This window comes from Pan paniscus, chromosome 7 (assembly GCF_029289425.2).
Source record: "Pan paniscus chromosome 7, NHGRI_mPanPan1-v2.0_pri, whole genome shotgun sequence".
Taxonomy (NCBI): domain Eukaryota; kingdom Metazoa; phylum Chordata; class Mammalia; order Primates; family Hominidae; genus Pan; species Pan paniscus.
Genome location: NC_073256.2, coordinates 151,945,287 through 151,969,376, shown reverse-complemented (window position 1 = coordinate 151,969,376; position 24,090 = coordinate 151,945,287). Strand labels below are relative to the sequence as shown.

General features: G+C 42.9%; 1 protein-coding gene across 4 annotated transcripts in view; it reads left to right on the top strand.

Moving 5' to 3' along the window:
- Window positions 1-24,090, top strand: part of ZFAT (zinc finger and AT-hook domain containing) — a 321,691-nt gene that overhangs the window by 218,732 nt on the left and 78,869 nt on the right. For all 4 annotated transcript variants that reach the window (XM_063606918.1, XM_055116972.3, XM_024929945.4 and 1 more), the window contains one exon: window positions 17,416-17,504. In XM_063606918.1, the coding sequence (XP_063462988.1) occupies window positions 17,416-17,504 (89 nt within the window). The remainder of the gene's footprint in view (window positions 1-17,415; window positions 17,505-24,090) is intronic.

Below are 24,090 nucleotides of genomic sequence, written 5' to 3'. Positions count from 1 at the left end.
TTCAAAATTTAGTGGATGATATAGCTCTTAAGTTCTATCTTTATTTTAAGATTGTTCTGAAAATCAATCCTGTTGTGTGTGTGGGGGGGGGGGGTTGGGCCCTCAGCAAGTATTCAGGTGAGCTCGAGGGACTCAGTGCAAAGGCTGAATACTTGGCTGGGATTCATCAGAATTAAAGATCAAGGGCTTGCCTAAGGCTGAAAAAGAGCCAGAGCCATAACTATTAAAACTTAAGCAGTACTCTCTCTAAAAAAAATCCATAATCGAAATTAAAAATACAATGACAGTAAAGCAGTCATACTTGAATAATGAAAGCATTAAAGTCATGTAGTTTTTTATGATTCTACGCCTCCACAAACAATAAGCCTTACTGACCGCTCAGCTACCTGAACGTTTAGGCAAGAATTACATTTCTTAAGATGATAGCACATAACTACTGCAGTCCTTCAGTAATGAAGAGCAGCTGTTCCCAGAGGCAGGGAAGCCTGGAGTATCCAGTAGGCCACGGTGACAGGGTCAAGAAGGCGTTCACAGGCACTGAACAGGGTTCTGTCGTCTCATGCCTGGTTCTGCAGTCTGGGCTTAGCCTTTGAGCAGACAGAAGCCATTTAATCTGGCAGGCTCTGGACCAACTGATATGGAGGGATGGGGTCGGTGTGAGTAGTTGGTGGTATCATGGGTCCACAGCAGCACACTCTGCCTATCCTCTCTGTCATGATTCTCTGAGTTCTTCGGCAGGAAAGGGAGTTCAGATGGACAAAGATGTCTTGTTGTCAAAGCAGGAATGCAACTCCTAAAAAGGAATGGTATTCAAACATTATGAAGTATTTTCTAACAAAACATTGGGAATTTGTATTGTTTCTCTTTCTTTCTTTCTGCTGACATTTTTGGGAGGGTGAGGTATTTGTAAAGTCGTATCTTTGTTTTCAGCACTTTTCAGTTGTCTGGGAAGAAGGGCATCCAGGTTGGGCGCAGTGGCTCACGCCTATAATCCCAGCACTTTGGGTGGCCAAGGGAGGTGAGTGGATTGCCTGAGCGAAGGAGTTTGAGACCAGCCTGGGAAACATGGTGAAACCCTGCCTCTACCAAAAATACAAAAAATTAACAGGGCATGGTGGCTCACACCTGTGGTCCCAGCTACTTGGTAGGCTGAGGTGGGAGGATTGCTTGAGACTGGAGGCGGAAGTTGCAGTGAGCCAAGATTGCACCACTGCACTCCAGGCTGGGTGACAGAGTGAGACCCATTCCCTGCACCCCCACTCCCAAAAAAAAGAAAGGCATCAGTCATCAGGTGCAATGAGAGGACCACTGGAACAGGTAGCTTGCCTCAGTGCCAACTTTTTCCACTACTTGGGTCTCAGTTTTGTCACATCACAAAATAAGGAAATGATACCTTCATGTTTCTTGGGTTTCTTTCAGCCTCAATTCTCTGATTCTAGGAAGAAAGGGGTAAAGTAGAGCAAAAGGGATGGAAATAGGAGGGGCCGATACAGCTTTATTTCTAAATTCCAGATGATTGCTTTCCCACAGGGCTGCTGTACTTCATTATTTGTGTTTCTCTTTTGACGCTTACCAGTCTCATGTTTTGCCTGGGACTGGCTTGGTAAACAGGGTGCTGAGTCATAGACCCGTTGTTCTAGCTCTATTGCTGATCTAGGATGTAGCTTTAATTAAGCTATAGGTGAGTCATTTCCTTTTTAATTTTCTCCCATAACATGTCTATTATAGAAAATTTGAAAAAAGTTTATTTACATCTCTTGCTTATTTCTGTAGTGCTCATATTTTATCTTGTTGATGTCTTAGAGCTCTTTGTATCTTAATACTTTGTCATCATTTGCCTCTATGTTTTGTTTATGGTATCTTTTTATATACAAAGTTAAATAACTTTGTTCATTTATTTTCCTTTATGTTTTCATCTTCCATGATTCTTTCTGTCAAAAGAAACCTTCCTCAGTTTGGGGCAAAATTCTTTTACTTTTTCTTTGAGTTTTATTTTATGATTACATAACATTTATGAAATTTAATATTCTTGCAATTTATTTTAGCATATGGTATGTGGTTGGAATCTTTGTTTCCAAACAGTTATCATTGACTCAGTATATTTATAGAGAAATCAGTCCTTTCAATTTTATTTTGCAGTGCCAGAATTTCCCAAGATATTGGGTCTAATTCTGAGATTTTGGTCTGTGTCAGTGATTTTTGTACTAGTACCTTATTTTTCAAGCTGTTCTAGTAATTAACTTTATTTTTATCCAGTAAAGTTAATTTTTTTATGAAGCTTACATAGTTTTTATCATTTAGTTATTATTCCTTTGGATAAACTTCAGAATTGTTCATCAAGTTAGGACTATCCCTGGGGATGACCTTGTGAGCTGTTTGAGGATGTCTGTAACATGCTTTGAATCCATTGGTCACCTGTGCTTGTGCAGGTGCCTTGGTTGTCTTGATGAGGCTCTCAGCCTTTAACCATAGAATTAGCTTTTTACTTAGAAGCCAAGATTGCCTTACAGCCTGCCTGGAATTATTTGGTTTTAGTTGTATTTGTGGTATGAGTAATAACTGAATAGGTTGCTCTGTAGAGAAGCCGTGTAGAGTAGGTAGAGCTAGAGAGGCTTGGGTGTGGATCTGTTTGCCCCTTCCTAGTAGGGTGATTTTGGTCAGATTACTTCTCTGAACCTCACTTTTCCTCATCAGTAAACTGGGATAGGTATACCCTCTTGTTGAGTGGGTCTGAGGATCAAAAGACAGGAAGTGCACGCCATGTTTGCCTGGCGGCCTCCTGCTCTCCTGGCTGCCCTGCCTCGGCATCCTGTCCTGGTTCTGCCTTAGCTTTCTGATTACCTCTCGGAGGCCACAGGGTTCAGCCTGTGGGCATTGTTCTTTTTTTTTTTTTTTTTGTTCCCTGTGTCAGAGTCTCACTTTGTCAGCTAGGCTGGAGTGCAGTGGTGCGATCCCAGCTCACTGAACCCCACCTCCTGGGTTTAAGTGATTCTTGTGCCTCAGCCTCCCGCCATAGCTGGGATTACAGGCATGTGCCACCATACCCAGCTAATTTTTGTGTTTTTGGTAGAGATGGGGTTTCGCCATGTTGGCCAGGCTGGTCTTGAACTCCTGACCTCAAGCGATCTGTCTGCTGTGGCCTCCCAAAGTGCTGGGGTTACAGGCATGAGCCACCATGTGTTCTTTTTTTCTCAACACCTTAGGTGATCCCCGCAGTCTTATGGCTTTAAACACCATTTAGATAGAAGATGTATGGTTTGGCTGTGTCTCCGCCCAAATCTCATCTTGAATTGTAGCTCCCATAATTCTCATGTGATGTGGGAGGGACCCAGTGGGAGATAATTGAATCATGGGGGCAGTTTCCCCCATACTGTTCTCATGCTAGGGGTAAGTCTCACGAGATCTGATGGTTTTATAAGGGGTTTCCCCTTTCTCTTGGCTCTCCATTTTCTCTTGCCTGCCACCATATAAGATGTGCCTTTCACCACGATTGTGAGGCCTCCCCAGCTACATGGAACTGTGAATCGTTAAACTTCTTTTTCTTTATAAATTACCTAGTCTCAGGTATGTCTTTATCAGCAGTTTGAAAACGGACTAATACAGAAGGCTTCCAAACTTGTATTTCCAGCCCTCTTGTTCCTCCCAGCCTTGGCACTGCCATGTCTGAAACTGCCCACTCAACATCTGCATTTGGATGCCCACCTGGCCCCCCAAGCTTAGCGTGCTCAACATTAAGCTCCCAATCTTCGTCCCTAGACCCGGTCTCTTATGGCCCAGGGGTTGCCAAAGTTTGTAAAGAGATTGTAAGTATTTTTGGCTTTGAGTGCCACATCCAGTTTTCTCTTTTTTGTAGTTTTTATTTTTATGAACTTTGAAAAGTGTAAAAGCCAGACTTCTGTACAAAAGCAGGAAGTAGACTAAATTTGGTGCTTGGGCATAGGCTGCCAACCCCTGCTGTACCCCATCTTGGGAAATGGCTACTCCTTTTCCTTTGCTCAAGTCAAAAGCATTGGGTCAGTCTTGACTGTCTCATTCATACCCCACACATGATACATTAGCAAATCCTGTGCGTTCTGTCTTTAACATGATCCAGAGTTCTCCCGCTTCTCAACACCCTCATGCCATCCTTTTTATACCGGCCACTGTCATCTCCTGCCTCCATTCTTGCAGTAGCCTCCTAACTGCTTTCCCTAGAACCTCTCCTGGTCCCCACAAGTCCATTCTCAACAGAACAGCCAGTGATCCTGTGGAAACAAAGGCCAGGTCGTGTCATTCCTCTGTTCAGAACCCTCCTGTCTATCTGCTGTCACTCTGAGTGGAAGCCCAATTCCTCACCATGACCTGCTTGATCCCCCCATCTCTCTGACGTCTTCTCCTACTCTCCCCCAGCTAGCATCTCTCCACACATATTGTATTCATTCCTTTTTTTTTTTTTTTTTTTTTTTTTGAGACAGAGTTTCGCTCTTGTCGCCCAGGCTGGAGTGCAGTGGTGCCATCTCGGCTCACTGCAACCTCTGCCTCCCAGGTTCAAGCGATTCTCCTGCCTCAGCCTCCCGAGTAGCTGGGATTACAGGCACCCACCACCACACCCGACTAATTTGTATCTTTAGTAGAGATGGGGTTTCACCATGCTGGGCAGTCTGGTCTTGAACTGCTGACCTCAGGTGATCTGCCCGCCTCAGCCTCCCAGAGTGCTGTGATTACAGGCATGAGCCGCCATGCCCAGCCTATCTTCATTCTTGTTCCTCACACCTGCCAGGTATGTGCTCATCTCAAGGGTTTTGCTTTGGCCCTTCCCTCCTCCTGGAGTGTTCTTTCCCCCTGTCTGAATGGATACCTCCTTCATGTCCTGGAAGTCTTTATTGACGAGTCACTCTGAATGAGTCTTCCCTAGGTGCTCACGTATGGAAGGTCTCCATACCCCACCAAGTAATCCAGAGCTTCCTGTGCTGCTCTCCTTGGCTTATCTTTCTCTAGTGTATTATATAGTTTCCTTATTTACTACTTTTTTGTCTCTGTTACTGGAACTGTCCCACTAATTACTTCATACTCTCTTTCATGTTTTTTACTTTCTCTTTAAACCAACCCTTCTCCAATGTACTGTATAATTTCCTTATTTATGATGTTTCGTGTCTTCCACTAGATTGTAAGCTTCACAAGCAGAGATTTTTGACTTACTACATTTATTTTGTATCCTCAGCACTTAGAACAGGGCTTGGCTTATCATAGGCACTCAATAAATTTGTGTTTATTGAATGAGTGGAAAATGTAAAGTGCCTTGCATGAAGTGGTTGCGATATAGTAGTACTCACAAAGTGTCAATGATTTTCTCCGTTTCATCTTAGATCATTCTGTTAAATCAAATGCTTGTGAATTAGGTATTTTAAAATATGGTCAAGGAACTCACCATTAAATGAATCTTCTTGGGCATTTTTTAATGAAGTAAAAAGGAATTGAATAATTACAATTACCCTTTCTTCTAACTACTTGTGAATCCAATTTTTCACATTTGCTGGCTTAAAGTGATAGATCCCTATCTGTGGCATTCCTGTTTCCCAAAGGAACTCATTACTGTACCTTAGAAAAGATAGCTCATTCTGGGTGAAGGTTTCAGTTAAAAAGGTTTGCCAGTCAATATGTACAAAGAGAGAAATTGATCTATAAAGGGCTCGATTAAACCCTTTGTGTGTATGCCAACAGGATGTAAGAATTTAATGCAAAGATCATGCTGTAATGTAGTTTCCCACTTTTGACTTTAAAAAGCCCTAGACATGATGTGCTGTCTGGAGGTTTATACACGATTCTGCCCACCCATAGCAGATGGGGAAGGTTAAGCTGTACAGTGCCTTTATGTTATGTAATCAAACAGGAATCCTTAAATCATGAAATAATAAAAGTCTTTGGAGTTTATTTCTAATTCCTTTGGGTCTCTCCCCTCCCCCTGATCCAAACTGCCCCTGTACATTTTAATTAAGAAGTTTTTGGGTAAAATTTGAAAAGAATTATCCAGGCTTCAAGCACTCTTGTAATAGACAAGTGGAGAGTTGAGTATGGAAATTAGGTTTGAGTGTAGTAAGTACCCTTTTTTTCTGTCCCTTCTTCAATTTATGATAAGAGATCTCATGGCTGCAGATTAAAATATTCTAGGAGATCTAAGTATGGAGTTTTGTTTTGTTTTCCTCCACTGTCCTCTAAAAAGCAAAGCCACTCTAGGATAAAGTAGCTCCATGGCCTTTTGCCTCTAAAAACAGAACCAGGAAGTAAATAGAAAATGGTCCCTGAGCACCTAGCTGGATTGATCTTACAAGGTTAACTTGGGAGACTTCAGTGAGACTGGTCTTTCCACTGCATCCTTGTCCCTTTTGTTCCTCCTCCTACTTGCCCTTGGAGAAAAGGTGAAGAGGCAGGTGTGGAAGTGTGGCTACTGGATGAACATGGTAGATTTCTGTTGCTTATCATTGGGTTGGAGTCTGGGTGGTGGGCAGGAGAAGGCAGGGCTAATTTCAGGGCCCACAAATACTGTTTAATAGGTTCACCCTGTTGGTGTTCCTATGTAGCTCTTTTTCTCAGGTTTTAATAAACCACAAGATCCACTGGGAATAAGTGGGCCCATACTATAAAATGAACTACGCAGCTTACTGAGCAATTAGCTTAGATTGATATACAGATTTAATTTTTTAATGAGGCTTGGCCACCTAAAACCTCACCAGGTAGAGGGTCTCAGCTGCAAATGTCTGGCACAGTGTCTGTAACTTTCATCTAGCCCTGGTGCTGTGCTCTGTCCTTTATGTGGCTTTGTGCTGCCTTTGGTTTCTTTCCACCTCTGTCTCATGCTGATCCATCCCTCCTTATATCAAAACTGATGTACTAATTACAGAGAATCATCAGGCCCTAAGTCTGCAGTTGCTTGAAGTTCAGCCTTTAAAGTACAGAGACTTCTTTAACTGTATTTTTATTGCTGTAGCTATTTCTGTTCTGATTTGCCACTGCATAAATCACCACAGATGCTAGAACTGTGAAGATGTGTGCTTTGCAAAACACTTGCTGCAAAATGCCTGTTATGCTTCCTGCAGGACGCTTTTCTTACATGAGGCAGCAAACCTCTGTGTGCTGGGCTACATGGAGAAGCGAGGAGGTAGAGTAGGAAAAACCTTGTGCTCCAGAGGCAGGCCCAGGCTGGAATCACTTCTTGCCTGAACAGCCTTGAACAGTGATCCCCATTTGTAACATGGAAGTTACATGTTTCCCTGTGACTCCTGTAACAAATTACCACAAAGTTAGCGACCTAGATCAACACAGATGTATTATGTTGCAGCTCTGGAGGTCAGCGATCTAAAATCAAGGTGTCAGCCTGGCTGCATTCCTTCTGGGAACTCTGGAGGGGAACCTGTCTCTGCATCCTGTGGCTTATGGACCTGTTCCTTCACATTCAAAGCCAGCAGTCCAGCATCTTCCCATCTCTTCTGTCCCTGCTTCCATCACCACACTCCTTCTCTGACTTTAAGCCTCCTGCCTCCCTTTTATAAGGACCCTTGTGATTTCACTAGGACTACCTGGATAGGCCAGGCTAGTCCCCAGCTCAAGATCTTTAGCTTAATCACATCTGCAAACTCCTTTTTATTTTTTTCCCATATATGATAGCATGTATAGGTTCTGGGGATTAGAACCTGGATATCTTTGGGAGGGCCATTATCAACCCACAGCATGGGGTTGCAGGAAGATTAATTGGGTTCATACTATGGATGTCAGCTCGTGTACCCATTCCTCTGGTGCATGAACCAGTAGCTCTTAATGACACAGTATAAGAATGGATATCTGTAGCAGTTAATTTACATCATTAGGAAAGATTAAGTCACTTTTTTTTTCAAATATTCTCCTATTAGGAAGGCACAGTGCAATAGTTAATATTTAAAGAGTATCACTGTTGGAAAGGGTAAAAGTCAGTTTTCTGAAAAAAAGGTAAAGTCAATTTTCTAAAAACTCTTGAAAATTTACTTATGTAAAATACCACCTTTTTCAGTAAGACTGGATAAACAGTCGTAAGGAGGCATTTTTACTTTTATGCCTCTAGAATAGTATTACTAATAACAGTTGAGATTTATAGAAATTCTTTCCTCTAAGTACTTTAGAGCTCTTTCAGGTTTGAGGTGCACATAAAATTTGATTTGGCAAGGATGATTTAATTTAGCAGATACTTCAAACAAGTTGCCTTAAATCCCAAGGAATTTTTCATTGCCGTCTCTCTCTGTGTTCTGATGGACTCCAAATGCCAAAAGCTGAAGGTGATGTTTTAAGTTTTTTTCTTTCCTACCATTCCATTCCTTCTTAGTTTTACATAGAACTCTATCTAAAGTAAGCAAGCAGCTGGAGTCATCCTCAGGGAAATTCACCAAGCAGATGAGGCTGTAGTAAGAAACAAAGGGAACAACAGGTGCCGCACATACTGTTAGTGCCAAGTCGCCAGGCTGGGGCTTCATAGATCCCACGGTGGCCCGCCCACAGCTGCCGGGAGGCAGGGAGCGATTGCCTTTCTTTTCAGGAGCAGAGAATGGGAGCTCAGAGTGTGGCTCCCTTGCAGCTGAGCTTCAGAGGTCTAGGGCGACATGGGTGCCTTTGTGCTTCCATATCCAGCTGGGAATAACTTCCTGCTTGAGCCCAGGGGCTTCAGCAAGGCAGGTACCCTGCTGGCTCCCCCACCTACCACATTGACATCCCCCTCTCCTTCCTTCAACGTGGAGGTCAACGGGAAGCGAAGTTCGAACTCTCGTAGGTTTGGTCGGTCACATCTCTCTAACCTGAGCCAGGATGACAAGTATTCCTGTTTCTTCTTTCCTTCTCCTATTTTCAAGTCCCCTCTTCCCTTTCTAACAGGACAACGTGGGTAATGTTTTACCTGGGTAAGGCTGGAGTAAAGAGCAGAGCTCAGATTCTCTGACTCCAGACCCTGTGCTGGTTTTCACTGTCTGGTGATCTTTGAATTCAGCCAGCATCCAGTTGCCAGGCCCAGGCAGCACTGAAAAGGACAGAGGTCAGCTTTGCTTCATCAGTCATGGACATGCAGTCCCAGCACTCATGGTTAGGCAAAGAAAGAGGCTCCTTCCAAAAGAACACTTGAAAGTGGAGAGAGATTTTGCAAAGATATGCCTCACCTTTGGAGAGATGAACAGAAACAATGGAAATGACATTTTCGTGCCTGCATCCCCATCTTTGAAGGAGAGTTCAACCAGATCACACATGTTTTAAGGGAAATGGAGCTGCTAGTGAAACACTGTATTTCCAGAAAGAGCTGCGGTGTCTGCAGTGGAAACCTCCAGCAAGCCTGGCACTCAGAAAGATGTCTAACTGAAAACTACAGGGCCAGGAACACTGATGGGATCCCTTTCCTTCCACCAGCAACATCAGCCTGCATAAGTCCACAAATTGCCATACAGTCTTCAAAGTTTATCTTTGAACTACACGACACATCTTTCCTTTCTTAAATGAATTTGTTGCCGATTCTCAAGAACCTTCCAAGGAAGGTGGCCTGTTTTGTTGTGTTATTTTTCTTTTTACTTTTTTTAAATTAAAGTAACACGTACACACACACACATGCACACACACATGCACACACACACACACACACACAGAGTTCAGAAGTGTACAGCTCAATGGATTGTTACAAAGGAGGCACACCTGTGTAACTGCAGCCTAGGAGAAGAAACAGCACACTGCCAGCCTCTTGGCAATTTCTTCCTCCTGCAACATTATTGCCTGTCTCTCCTCCCCAGAGGTAACTACTTACTGCCCTGACTTCTAGCAGCATAACTTGCTTTTCTCTGTCTTTGAACTTCATAGAGTTGATTCATACAATATGTGTTCTTTTATGTCTGGCTTCTTCCTTTTCACATTGTGCTTGTGAGATTCATCCAGGTTGTTATGATTTTGCGTTTTACCATTTTACCATCTGGGCCTGTGGGTCAAATAAAGAATTTCATAAGGAAATGAGATTCTAAATTCTGTAATTTCTGACCGGGAAGTCTTTGTTCCCACAGTCGGCTTTTTTTTTTTCCCCACCGTGGCAATATTCTTGCAGTCAGCTTGGAGCGTGTGTTCTGCAAGAGTGTTTCTCCAAAAAGTGGTATGACTCAGCTTTGCTTTGTCCTTATTTACAAGGTGTGGCTCAGAATGACATTTGACTGCTTACAGAAATTAAATCCTGCCCAAGAGGAAAAGAAGCGACTACTCCTGAGATTATTCGCACAATTAGGCCACTGGCTCTTTTTTGTGAAGAAGAGGGAGAAAGATGCTTGGTCAGAAAGAGCACCCGTAAGTCAGTGCGTAGCCAGTCAAGGCTGGGGGGCTGTTTTTTAAAAGACAGTGAACTTTCAGGTTCAGAAGCCATTGGTATCATTTTATGGCTCTGCGTTGAAAGGTCTGTCTTCTGGTTTGTGTGCAGTAGCGGAGGAAACATCTCAGCCTTTCAGAGATGCGTGCTAATTATCTGAAATGCTTTTCTGTTAGAGCACAGACAGCACGAAAACAATGTTCATAAAAATCCAACCGCTTCCTACAAGTATGCCCACAATTCTATCACCTAACAAATAAATGATTCTTTAAAAATCTTTATTCATGCTCATATGGAATGGCTGTATAGTTGTAATGAAAGGGTATCATTCTTATAGCCTTGAAATTAATATTATAATAATTCTTCGTTGCTGTACAGTTCATTAATAACAAGTTTAAGAGTTGTATGATGCACTAAGGTGATCCATGAGTTGTGTAACCATTCCCTTATTTTCGGACAATGTGTTATTTTCATTTTTCCTCCCATTATTTTAAGTTATGTGGCAGGGGCTTCTTTCTTGCATGTAAAGTTTGTCTTCTTTTGAATTAACTCCTTAGGACACATTTCCAGGAGCGGGATGGCTATTTTGTTTTGGTGGTTTTAATTGTGCATTGCACTGCCAACTTCCTTTCCAAAAAATTGTACCAGAAATAAGAAAGTGTCCCAGCTTAACTCTTCCATTTTTAACACTTTGTTACTAAAAATGTCTAGTTTCTTAGTTTAATGGGTATCAAATCTTACCATGTTATAATTTTTATTTATATGATAGCTCATAAAGTCAAACAGGTATTGTGACAGTTAAATGAGTTAATGGTCATAAAGCATTTGTAGCTTTGGTTCATAGTGCTGTGTAGGGGAGTGTGCTGTCATTGGACTTTTTTCAGTTAATTAAGTCTCATTCTGTCCTCTCTAGAGAACACTGTTTGGTCAAGCCCTATTTTTGCCTGGTTTCTGGGGTCTTGGTGTTTCATAGTCATACATTCACTGGTTCATTCAACAGCTATACTTCTTGGACTCTTGGTTGCAGCTGACAGAAACTCATATTGGTTGCAGTTGACAGAAACTCATTTGAGGTCACAGAAGTCGCCACGGGGCATTTATGGTAAAGTTACCTGGGATCTTACAGAGACTCAGAGCCTTTGTGTTTGAGTTCCTTCTTCCCAGTGCTGTGTTCACCTCTTCCTCATGCGGCTGGTCCTCCTCATCCTTCCATCTTAGTATAACGTCACTTCCTCACAGAGGCCTTCCCTGACAGCCTGGCCACATGTCCACAGCCCCTTCCACACTCTGTCATGCTCCACCCTGGCTCCTTGCCTTTGTCCTTCGTGGCGTGTTGCAATTGGTAATTATTTGTTGGAATACTTGCTGGTTGTCCATTTAGGTGATGAGTGCCAGAGGCAGGGCCTTTGCTGTCTTGTCCACTCTCATCTCCTGGGGTCAGGCATGGTCCTGGCACCCAGCGGCCCCTCCGTGAATGCTCGCTGAGTGAATGGACACAGCCAGCCAGGCGATTGTCTTCATCCTCCACCTTTGGTCCTCTCTGCTTCCTTACTTCATTCTGATGTCCTGTCTCTGTCTGTCTTCGCTGTGCTCTCCTCTCACCCCCTGCAGATTGGCTTGCTCACTTGTTTCACCCACAGAGTGAAAACACAACTCCCATCCACTCCTGAGTTGCAAGCTTCATATCTGGACAGTTCTGATTCCTGGCTCAGCTAGAGTCTCTTGTCCACTGTAGTCCAATCTCCTATGACTTTGGGTGGGGAGATGGTGGGTATGACGACATATCACTGGCCCTTGTGATGCCCTGTGTGACCATGTTGATTATGAGGAGGGGAGAAAGGGTGGCTGAGCAGACTTCTGAATGGGGTGCTCCTATAAATTAACTGCTAGCCTTACCTCCAGGATGCTCTCACCTCCAAGCACTGAGGACATGGCATGAAAATTGCAGTCTTGTCTCAAAGTACCCACAACCTGCAAGGGTGCCAGATGGACCAACCAAAGGTGAATCAGTGCACTGCTTCGGTGATTGCAACCAAAGCCCAAACCCAAAATCTCCACTGTCATGAGGCGAAAATTCTCGTGAGTGAGATGGATAACAAACACTATAAATCAGCAAAGTGTGTGGTATATTACAATGGAAATATGAGTACATCTAAAATATTAAGAAAATTGAGAGATGAAACTAAAAATACAAATATGAAATGATTCCATTTCAGTATGAAAATATAGGCTGAGAAATGCTAAAAATGAATCAGTAAAGGGGCACAGGGACTGATTTTAAACAGAATGGTCTAAAAGGACTCAGTGTGAAGGTGACATTTGAACAGAGACTTGAGGGAGATGAGGCAGCAGAGCACAGCATATCTGGGATGGACACCCCGGGCTCTGGGAACAGCAGGTGCAGAGGCCCGGAGGTAGGTGCGTGGACTGTGTCTATGGAGTGGAGAGAGGTGAAGGCAGTACATGAGCTCTGAGAGGTGACAGGGAGTCATACACCCCTGTGCCCTGCAGCCACTGTGAAGCTCCTGGCTTTTGCTCTGGGTGGAGATGAGGCCGGATAGGGTGCTGGGAAGAGGAGCAGGAGGTTTTCTGTAAACTCTGCTGTTATAACTGCTTGCTTACACTTTGATATAGTTGTACAAACCTTTTCCTTTGCTCTGCTTTTATGCTTTTTGTTTTAGGTATATTGATTTAGGCTGGCTTAATTAGAACTGAATATTTGGATTGTCTCAGGGAGTGTCAGGGAGGTACAGGTCTGGAGGGCGCTGCGCTCAGCTGAAAGGTCCACTGCGGGGTCACCTGTATGCACCCCCAGCCTCATCCTTCAGGGGGCTGCTTTTCAGATGCTTGCAGGCCCAGTCCCTGAGCCCATCCTCACAGCAGATGGGGATTACCTCCCCATTTTTCTAATGGGGACTCTGAGTAGCATAGAAGAAAGAACCCAGGGTCACTCAGGGTGAGCAGGACAGGGCCAGAAAGAGAACATAGTTCCCCTGCAACTGGCTCTTCTTGGGCAGTCTTTTCTGATGGGTAGTCACCTTCTGATGGGCAGTCACCTTATGTGTTAGTGGCACAGATATGCCATTGCTGGTATAAATTCCTCCTTCCATTTGGGAAATTGTATCACACCCTTATTAGCTGAAAAGATTCTTATGTGGCTGTGAATGGGGGTGTTGGGGTCAACAGACTGAGGGCCAAATCTGGGCTCTGCCACTTATTTGAAAATATAAGCTGTATTTTCAAATAAGCTTATATTTGAAGCTTATTTGAAGCTTCATGATCTGGCAAGTACTCAGAGTCTTGATTCCAGGTCCTCATCCATGAAAGGGTGACACTGCCCGCCTCCTGGGTTTTTGGTGCGTGGTAAGATTTTACACGTCATGCCCCAGTGCAACTCATGATGCCTAGTAGTCCAGTGGGTAGACCTAGCCAGGTATATTTTAGGGAAAAGGCATTACTTTTTAACAGTCAACCTCTTTTCTTTGTAATCATTCTTTTCTTCCCCTGGGATTCTGGGAGATTCGCATCCACATACAGCCATTCGATGTGCATCTCCCAGCACTCTGAGGTCAATCTCACCTCGAGAAAATACTAGGTTTTGCAGTTGACTCTGGTTGTAAGTCTCAGAAGTCTCTTGATAGAAAGCCATCTGATGGTCTCAAAGTATTGCTCTTTTATGATTAGTCATGAATCTGCGTCCCATTATTTTAATTAGGCAGCAAATAATTATGTCAGATGCCCTCCCAGGCCTGTTTGATAGGTGCTGGCAGTGGTTGCTGAAAACATTAGTAATATTTATTGCCAGGGCTCTGATGCTTCAGTAAGGGATGGCTTTTAGCTTCTGCCTTCTTTTCTTGTCTCTTGCAGAGCCTTGGAAGTACATCCATAAAAGGCTGACTCTTGATTTCAAACGAGGCAATTCCATTTATTCATTTTAGGACTCTTTTTTAGCTCTTAATCTGTTACTCTTTGACCCAAGTGTTTGACAATGAATGACAGAATATTTATCAACTTAGAGAATGGTTCCATCAGCTCTGCTTCCCCCACTCTAGTGGTGAAGAACACAGCACAGTTTTGCCCAGGCTGCCCAGCATAATGATGCTGTATGCACATGAGCCATGTGTCAGTGGAGAAGTGTGTTTAACTGAGATTCAACTGGAGCTGTGTAGAAATGTGTGGCCCTGTGTTTGAAAGAAGATGTTACTGTATTTTTTTTAAGTTCTAATTGCTCTCTAATTGTAACTTGTGTGACTTACAAGTGAAAAAGTTTCCTTACACTTTGGGCTTGTAGAATTAATAAAATTTAGAAGTTTGGGTTCATTCACCTGGAATAATAGATACAACTGTGGTAATAATATTTGTTTCCTTTTGCTGCTGTTATTGAGGCTGATGTTCATATAAGATGTACAAAATTTTCACTCAGTTCAGTTTAATGAAATGCATGGAATATATTCAGTCTATGTGTGCACTCATGTGCTGGGGTACCAAGATTAGTAAGATGTAGTCCCTGCCCATGGGCAGCTGAAGGCAGCCCTGCCTTGTACAAGGCTGTAGAGGTGGGGCATAGACTGAAGCAAGTGGACAGTGTGTAGGGGGCCTATGGAGGGCTGCCTCTTGGCCCAATTACCAGATTGTTCAATTTGAGTTCTGAATTAACAGGAAGAATGACCAGATGCTGCGAGACAGTGCATTCCAGGCATGGAAAATGTTAGCAAAGGCTCAGGGGTCTGAGATTGCAAAGGCAAGGCAGAAAGTTTGGAGAACTCAAGGAGTTCAGTGTTAGGAGCCTAAATACAGAAGGGGCAGGCACAAGAGAAAGTCAGAGAGAGGGGTGGGGTGGGTTGGGGAGAGTTGGTTCTGATTCTGGAGGGCCTTCTCTGCTGTGCTCTGGAACGTCAACTTTGCTGTGAAGTTGGGGCCATTGGTTGGTTCTGATGGCTAGACTGTGGGATGGTTTATGCTGTAGATCATCTGGATAGAAGTTGAGGCATCAGGATGCATGTGTGGATAGATGGGTGGATTGTGGTGGATGGATGGATGGACGGATGGATGGATGGATGGTAGGGTTTTATGAAGGCAAGGAAACCAGCTTAGGGGCTTTTGCTGTTGTCTAAGAAAGAAATGAGGAGGACCTAAACCAGTGTGGAGGTATTAGAAATAGAAATAGACAGACATGAGAAATATTTAGGAGATGAAATCAGGTGCTGAAAAAATGAGGTGAGTGTAAGTTAGGGCCATAAAGATTTTGAGGAAGGCTATTGGGTATCTGATGTAGGTGATCAGATGGATGATAAACTGGGAAGGCTGGAGGTGGAAGCCATTTGGTGAAGAAGATGTGTCCAGCTTAGGACATTTGGGACAGCTAAGTGGCTGGTCTAGCAGGCAGCTGGATACTCAAGTCTCAGATTCAGAGAAGAGATCAGAGTAGAAGATGCTGATTTTGGCATCAAAGGTTTACAAAAGTCTGAAGGGGTCAGTTAGGGTCAGTTATATGCAAGGATGCTTGTAGACTTAGAGTAGGAGTGTGGGCTGGAACACTGTGGAACATCAGGGCCTAATGATAGCTGCCCTGGTGAGAGGGAATGCCTCAGGGGTACTCAGAATGAATAGAGAGGCCCAGAGAGGTGGTATTGTTGCAGAGTCAAAGGAACAGAAGATTTCCAAAGTGTGGACTATTAATGGAGTCACATGCAGTACAGTCATCCAGTAACATACAGACCAAAATCTGCCATTGGCTTGGCATCATAGTGGGAACAGGTTTCCAGGTGAGCTGGCAGTGAATAGAGGGGAGGGGGAATATCTAAGAGGGAAAGGTGCAAGAGTGCTCTGGGAGGAGCCAGCACTTCTGGGAACTCAGCCACAGCAGCTGTGGGTGTCATGCCCTGAGGAGGTTTACACCATTAGAAGCTGCTTGTTGAATTCTTTACTGCTATACGAAGTAGGCCACATTTACATTTGGTTACACATGTTTGTGTTATTGCTTGTTGAGGTTTTATTTATGCTAATCAGAGTCAAAATGAAGGGTACCTCATATATCTATTAATTTGTTTTAACATATCCCATTATTGAATGTTTAAATATTGCTAAAATCTTAATCTTTTTTTTTTTTTTTTTTTTTTGAGATGGAGTCTTGCTCTGTCGCCCAGGCTGGGGTGCAGTAGCGCGATCTCGGCTCACTGCAAGCTCCGCCTCCCGGGTTCACGCCATTCTCCTGCCTCAGCCTCCCGAGTAGCTGGGACTACAGGCACCCGCGACCGCGCCTGGCTAATTTTTTGTGTTTTTAGTAGAGACAGGGTTTCACTGTGTTGGCCTGGATGGTCTCGATCTCCTGACCTCGTGATCTGCCCGTCTTGGCCTCCCAAAGTGCTGGGATTACAGGCATGAGCCACCGCGCCCGGCCTAAAACCTTAATCTTTTTAAGACCAGTGGTTTACTTTTCCCTAGTTTTCTTTCTAGCATTCTCCCCAAAATGCCTTTGGCACTCCAACCAGAGTTAGGAGTTCTGCAACGCAGATCCTGGACTTTGCTGGCCATCATCCTGCAGACTCACCTGACTTTCAGGGTTATGTCTGAAGTCCTTGTGAGATGGTCCAGACCCTTGATATTCTGGGCCAGCAACCTCTCTGGCTCAGCTCTTGAATTTCTGCAGACCTCACACTCCAGGAAGGAAGATGCAGCTGCTCCTCTCCAGGAAGGAAGATGCAGCTGCTCCGCTTTCCTGAGCACCCTGTGGTCCATTCCCCTGCAGTCTCATCTGTGTGTGCCCCTCTCCCTCGATGCCCTTCTCTCTGGGCAGCTGGACACACCCTTACTCTTTCTTTAGGAGCCTGATCGAATGTCATTGCTCATGGGGCCTCCCCAGGTGGAGCTGGCTGTGCCTCTCCCTCCCTGGGGAGCGCCTCTCCACTCCCACCTGTTGAAGACTGAGCATGCTGCATTGTGCCTGTGCACCTCATCGCTGTTCCCTTCTGAGATTCTGATCCTCACATGGCAAGGAACACCTTTGTGTACCTGGCTCCATGCCTGGCACTTCATTCACAGTGGGAGCTGTTGGCCTGGTGACACTCATCTTGTCCTCCGCTTCTTTCCAGGGAAGCAGTTTAAGTGCACGGTGTGTGACTACACAGCGGCCCAGAAGCCACAGCTGCTGCGGCACATGGAACAGCATGTCTCCTTCAAGGTAAGAGGGCTCTGGAGAAGGAGGCAGATGTTCAGACAAAAAAGGCGTTGCTTTTCAAAGTGAAGATGGAGAGAGCATTCTTTCATTATTTGTTGGTTTTACCTTCGCTTTGGGGCCCCCTTAGCTGGTACACGTGGAGTCTGAGGCATAGTGCAGCTTATTTGTGCTCTCTCGTTCCAGAAGCGTAGCATTGCTCTGTAATTTGGAAACCAAGTCAAAGATGTGTAAGAGGATGCAGACAGAAGAAAAGGCACGATCTTTGCATAAAAGCACTGGAGTGATTTAGAGGAAGGCTTGCAGGCTTTAGGGACACGTATTTTTGCTTTCAGATCCTGGATTGCTGCAGGTGAGTCACCCGATAAAGCAGGTGTGATGAAGCCCACCCGGCAAGCAGTTGTAAAAACTGGAGATTGTGTTCGGGAGTGTCCACCACAGTGCCCAGCATGTTGCAGGGGCTCAGGAGATGGTGGCATTTCGTATTCTTTTAATGCCTCTAATTGGTGTTTCTTCAGTGTAGGTGGTAATGCTTGCTTAGCCACTGCTTATGATGCAATTATTGACAACAATAACTAGGGTCCAGTAATGTGTTCAGTAAAAAGTTCTGCTCAGCACTTGGGGAAACTTGACCCTTAGAATTACTGCTGTTGCTGGCACAGCAACATGGCACACATGGCACACATGGAAAGGAATCATCAAGATTTGTAAACTTGTTGCTCTAAAATGGTTTTTGAAATTATGTCTACCATTACATGCCAGAGAATCATAGAACATGGGAGGGACTGCAGGGCATCTGTTTTGTCCCTCTGGACTTGCAGCTGGTATCACCCCAAAAGTGGTGGCAGTGGAGTTCCTACCAGGCAGTGCCCCAAACCGTCCTGATATAGGGCCTGTTGGGATTCCAAAGAAAGAAGCACTAAACACTGGGGTGATTTGTTTAAAGCAATTACTAAGTCCTTGCCACAGACAGCAAGGGGACAGGGCATGGGGTGTTCTACTGGGATATGTCCACAGCAAGGTGGTCAGGGTATGGAGTTGTATGAGCCTTAATGGAATTTGGCTTAGGCAGGGCCAAGGCTAGTTTCTTTCAGTGGTGTCTTGGGCAACAATCTAGATACTCATTTTTTTTTTTTTTTTTTTTTTGATAAGGAGTCTCACTCCTCTTTTTTTGAGAAGGAGTCTCACTCCTCTGCTCCTCTGTTGCCCAGGCAGGAGTGCAGTGGCACGATCTTGGCTCACTGCAACCTCTGTCTCCTGGTTTCAAGCGATTCCCCTGCTTCAGCCTCCCAAGTGGCTGGGACTACAGGGTGTCTCAGGTAGCCTGCTGCCGCGCTCAGCTAATTTTTGTATTTTTAGTAGAGACGGGGTTTCACTATGAGCAACCTAAATATTTTTATTGGTGCCTGAGAATGTTCGAGGCTTCAGTTCTGGTTCAAGCCTGCTGGGAAATCCTGCAGCTGGCTGGCTCACAGAACAGTCAAGGCACCCTGATTTTTGGTCAGGACACAGAAAGAAAGCACTGGGGAGCTGGGCGACCCTACACCAGCACACTGCTAGCTTGTGTTTATTGAACATCCATTGCGTGCAGGCACTGTACCAGGAGCTGCATGTTCATCATCTAGAATCTCCTTCATGGTACATATTATCTTCCGTCTTTGAAATACGAAGATTCTAAACCTCAGAGAAGCTAACTGATCACCTGTCAGTCTTTTCTGCCATGGCTATATCCACTGACTTCAGTCACCATGATGATATTGACTCACCTGCATTCAGCACTTCTGAGGTGACGAGGACCTTCCCCACTGGCAAGTTTATTTTATGCTCAGAACAGCCTTGTGGGAGGTGAATTTTCATGGTTCCCCCTCTTGTAGTTGAAGACATTGAGTGTCAGAGGGAGGCTCAGAGGGATCTGCTGGTACGTCTTCAATATCCAGGAAGTGAAGAAGCTAAAACATGGACTTCATCCTCTCACTCCTAGTCCTGTGCTTTTCTCACTACATGTTCTCAGTTACTTGTTGGGGGCAGAAAGGGAGAAATTGGAGAAACTAAGGATGTTGAAAGGTGTTGCTTGTATAGCTGCTTTTTAAAACCACCCGTACTGACTGTGAGTTTCTTAGGTAGGACTCATATGTCACCTAGTGGGATTGTGGCAGTGTCTGAATCAAGAAGCGTCTTTAGCGTTATGCATATTCGTATACGTATTTAAAATTAAGAGCTTTATTTCACATTTCACAGCATATAGGTGTACTTCTTTGGGGGCCTAGTGCAATTATTTTGCTAGAGAATAGAGAGCTAAGGCAAATTTCACTTTAGAGGTGAGAAAATTAGACCCAGTGAGGTTAATTATTTTCCTGGCTTTTGCAGCATTGCTACTAGACTTTTCAATCATTCCTTGGTTTACACTGTGAAGCATTTTCCTTCCCTAATCAGACCTAGCTGAAACAGACTTTTTGCTCTGAAATCCTTACTGGTTTTTATTGTTGTTGTTTTGTTTTGTTTTTAAGATTGTGGACTATCTGGTTTATGTGCAGAGGAAATGGATTTGGGGGTGGTTTCAGTTAAGGAATCACTCACATATGTATTATTAACTTCTGCCATTACATAGTTGGTGTCCGGTGCTGGGCCTCAGGACCTGCTGCACTGAGCTGGACCTGGGGTCATGGCTGGTTTCCCTTGGACTCCCTGTGGATTTTAGCTTCCTCCCTATTGAGTGGTATTATAGATGGGAATGAGATTCAGACCTGAGTGAGAAACAGTAAATCCAGCCTTAGTTTCTCTCATCCCACAACTTATGGTATTCATCAAATGCATATCAATTTAGGTAGTGTTTCTCAATTAATTGGGGCTGACAAACAAAATGAAATTGCTTCATGCCAACCCCTCATCCAAATAGTGATAATCACTCTCTCCCTGTCGTCTTCCCTTCCCACTCTCTGTGTTAATTTCCTATTGCTCCTGTAACAGATTACCACCAATTTAGTGGCTTAAAATAGTTCAGATTGATTATCTTACATTTCTGTAGTTTGGAAGTCTATCACACATCTCACTAAGATAAAATCAAGGTGTTGGCAGGGCTGCATTTTTTCTAGAGGTTCTGGGAAAAAAAATTCACTTCCTTGCATTTCTGGCTTCTACACGTGACCTGTATTCCTTGGCTCATGGCCACTCCCTTCATCTTCATGGCCAGAAATATGGCATCTCTCACCATGTCTCCTTCTCTGACTCTCCTCTTCTGCCTCCTCTTCTACCTTTAAGGACCCTGGTGGTTATATTGAACCCACTGAGATAACCCACAACAATGAATGTCCTTATCTTAATCTCAGATGATTAGTAACCTTAATATCACCTGCAGTCTTAATTTATTTTTGCCATGCAAGGTAACATATTTACGGGTTCCGGGGATTAGGACATGGACTTTTTTAAGGGCCATTATTCTGCCAACCATACCCCCCCACTTTTCTTCCTTTTACGTCTACTCTGTGGTAGATCATTTTCAGCAAGATCAGAAAATATATGATATTCATACATATACCAATGGCAAACATTACTAAGAAATCAAGTCTCGCTTTTTTTACTAATCTTAGATTAGAGCTCAACATCCTCACACAGATGCTACTAATCAATTGTGATTGGCTTACAAGATGAAATCAATTTGCTTTTCTAGATGTAGATGTACAATTTACAATATATGATTTGTGTCAGGGAATATTATAATAAGGGCAGATTCCTGTATTGCCTTTTAAAAGTACATATTTCTTATTTGTGTACTTATTTTAAAAATAAAATTAATGTGTTCACTAAATAAGATTTGGAAAGTACTTGTTGATTCCTTTCCATATGGAATTTTTTTGATATTATTTAGACATGGTTGAGGTCATATTATAAATGCAGATTTTTTTTTCTTTTTGATGGAAATCGGTGCCTAGGTTTACCACTGATAAAGCTCTATTGGAGAATGCGGCTTAGATGACTGGCCTGATGGTTTGCTGCTAGGGTACTTTACCAGTGAAAGGCAGGGCCAGAGAGCTTATATGCAATTTTTAATATTGCCTTTTAAATCAGCATTTTGTAGGTGTTTTCCATTTTATGAAAATGTATTTATAAACTAGTTTTAATGGCTGCTTAAGGATGATTATCATAGTGTAACCATTCCTTTCACAATTGGATAGTTTGGTCATTCCCAGTTTCTGTTGTTATAAGTAACCCTGCAGTGGATATCTTTATGCCAAAAGCATTTCCATGTCATCCTGAAATCTAAATAGCTATAAAACGCTGGGTGAAGCCCATCGAACATCTGAGAATTCACAAATAGTAAAGATGTTATTTTCTCTTCTTGCAGATGCAATTAAAATGCATTCCCTAGGATGGAACTGATATTTTCAACCTTAAAAGAGGTGCCAGAGAAGATACTTAGACAAGATGAATGTTACTGAACTAGGATTCTCTAAACAAAAATAGGCTTATTCCTTCCATCTAGCTATTCGACTCTTTGCTTTCTTCCAAATCCTTCCATCTAGCTATTCAACTCTTTGCTTTCTTCCAAATCCTTCCATCTAGCTATTCAACTCTTTGCTTTCTTCCAAATCCTTCCATCTAGCTATTCAACTCTTTGCTTTCTTCCAAATCCTTCCATCTAGCTATTCAACTCTTTGCTTTCTTCCAAATCCTTCCATCTAGCTATTCAACTCTTTGCTTTCTTCCAAATAGATAAGTCCACGTATCATTATGTAAGGCAGTGTAGTTAGGCAGGAATCACCTTGTGGAGTTCTTTCTCATTTGGCTCATTTGGACCCCTAACTCTGTTGATAGAAATGTTCTCAATGACAGAGCCGATTCAGTGGCATTCTCCTTGCACATGAATCAAAAGTGAGTTTATTTTAAAATAAAATTTTATCTTTTCATTTAAAAGGGACACTCATTTTCATCTAAAGAGGATACCTCTTTGTGCTAACCTTATATGTATATCATTCTATACTAAGTTTGAAAGTTGTTATATGTTGAGTTCATGGGATTCATACAACCTGTGAAAATGCTGTCGTGAGAGACATTGAGTTTGGGATGGGTGGTGTCAGTGATAGAGAGGGAGGGAAAGAGAGAGAGAGTGAGAGAAGAAAAACAGATGAACATGAGAGGAAAGTCTTGCTAGGGCTTACATCACAACCCCATGACAAAATGGTTTGTGAGATCTGCCATTTTAGCTGATCTTGAATCTCTCTGCCTCCCTCCCCAGATAGATTGGTAGATTGATTGAATGGCCCATTCATTCTAGGAAACTATGCTAGATTTCTCTTAGCATATTTGTTAGATGTCAAAGCCTGAGAATGGATTTTAAGATAATACTTTCAAAATCCAAGAAAAAAATATTGACTGGACAGCTGGAATTATTTTTATTTTCATATGATATTAGCTCTTTAATATTTGTCTTATTTTTATGAATATCTCATATTAAAAATAAACTGCTACCAGTAACCCAGTTGAAAAATAGGCAAAGGATATATAAAAAGAACAGATCACAGAGAAGGGAATAACTTTGGGTATATGATAAGTTGTCCAACCTCACTGATAATTAAAAAAAAATAGTAAAACTATATTAAGATACCATTTTTCACTTATCAGATTGGTAAACATTCGGAAGTTTGCAAGCATGCTCCATTGATGAGGCTATGAGGAACAGCCATTCTCACACATTGCTGGTGGGAGTGTTAGTGCCTTTGACCCTGTGGAGGTCAGTTTGGCAGAATCTGTCAAAATTGCAAATGCATGTGTTCTTCGACTCACCACTTGTAAGATTTTATCCTACAGATATACTTGCAGATGCATGAAATGCTTACTGTGCAGGGTTATCCATTAGCAACAACTGAAATGTCTGTGAATTAGGGTAAGGGTTAAATAGGCAATGGGGCACACAAACAACAGAATGATGCTTTGTGGCTACAGGAAAGAATATGGGATCTCTCTGCTTCTATAGAAAGATATTTAAGATATATGAGGAAGGGCAAAAAGTAAGATTAAAAAAGGGCAAAACCATATTTGTATTTACTTATGTTTGCTTTCAAGCCTCTGCAAGAATACATGCAAAATAAACAAAGAAACATAACCTGTTGCAGGTGGGTGAGGGTTGGAACTGGGTAGACTGAGGGACAGGGCTGAGAGTGAGACTTTTCCCTATATATATATTTTAACCATGTCAATTAATTGCTTTACCTATTCAATAATTTAAGTAAAAAACAGCAACATAGTAAATAAGAATATTATCCTAGAAACTATCTAAAGTCAAAGCAGAATGTAAACATGTTTCTCATCCATGATACCATCCTATGAAGATAGTGCAAATTGCCTTTGGAATTTCATTGAGATTCTGTTTGGCATTTGAAAATCTCTGAGAGTGATGAGGTCTCATAGCAAAGCACAGGATTTAGAACCAGGCAGATGAAGTTTCAATTTCTGGCTGCACCACTTGTAGGCTGTGTTATTTAACAAATTTTATGATCTGTAAAATGCTGATAGTGATGTTTGTCTTCTGGTATTGGAGATATTAAAAACAATACCGTTTTTTATGAGTAGTAAGTATGGTACATGGTACCAGGCA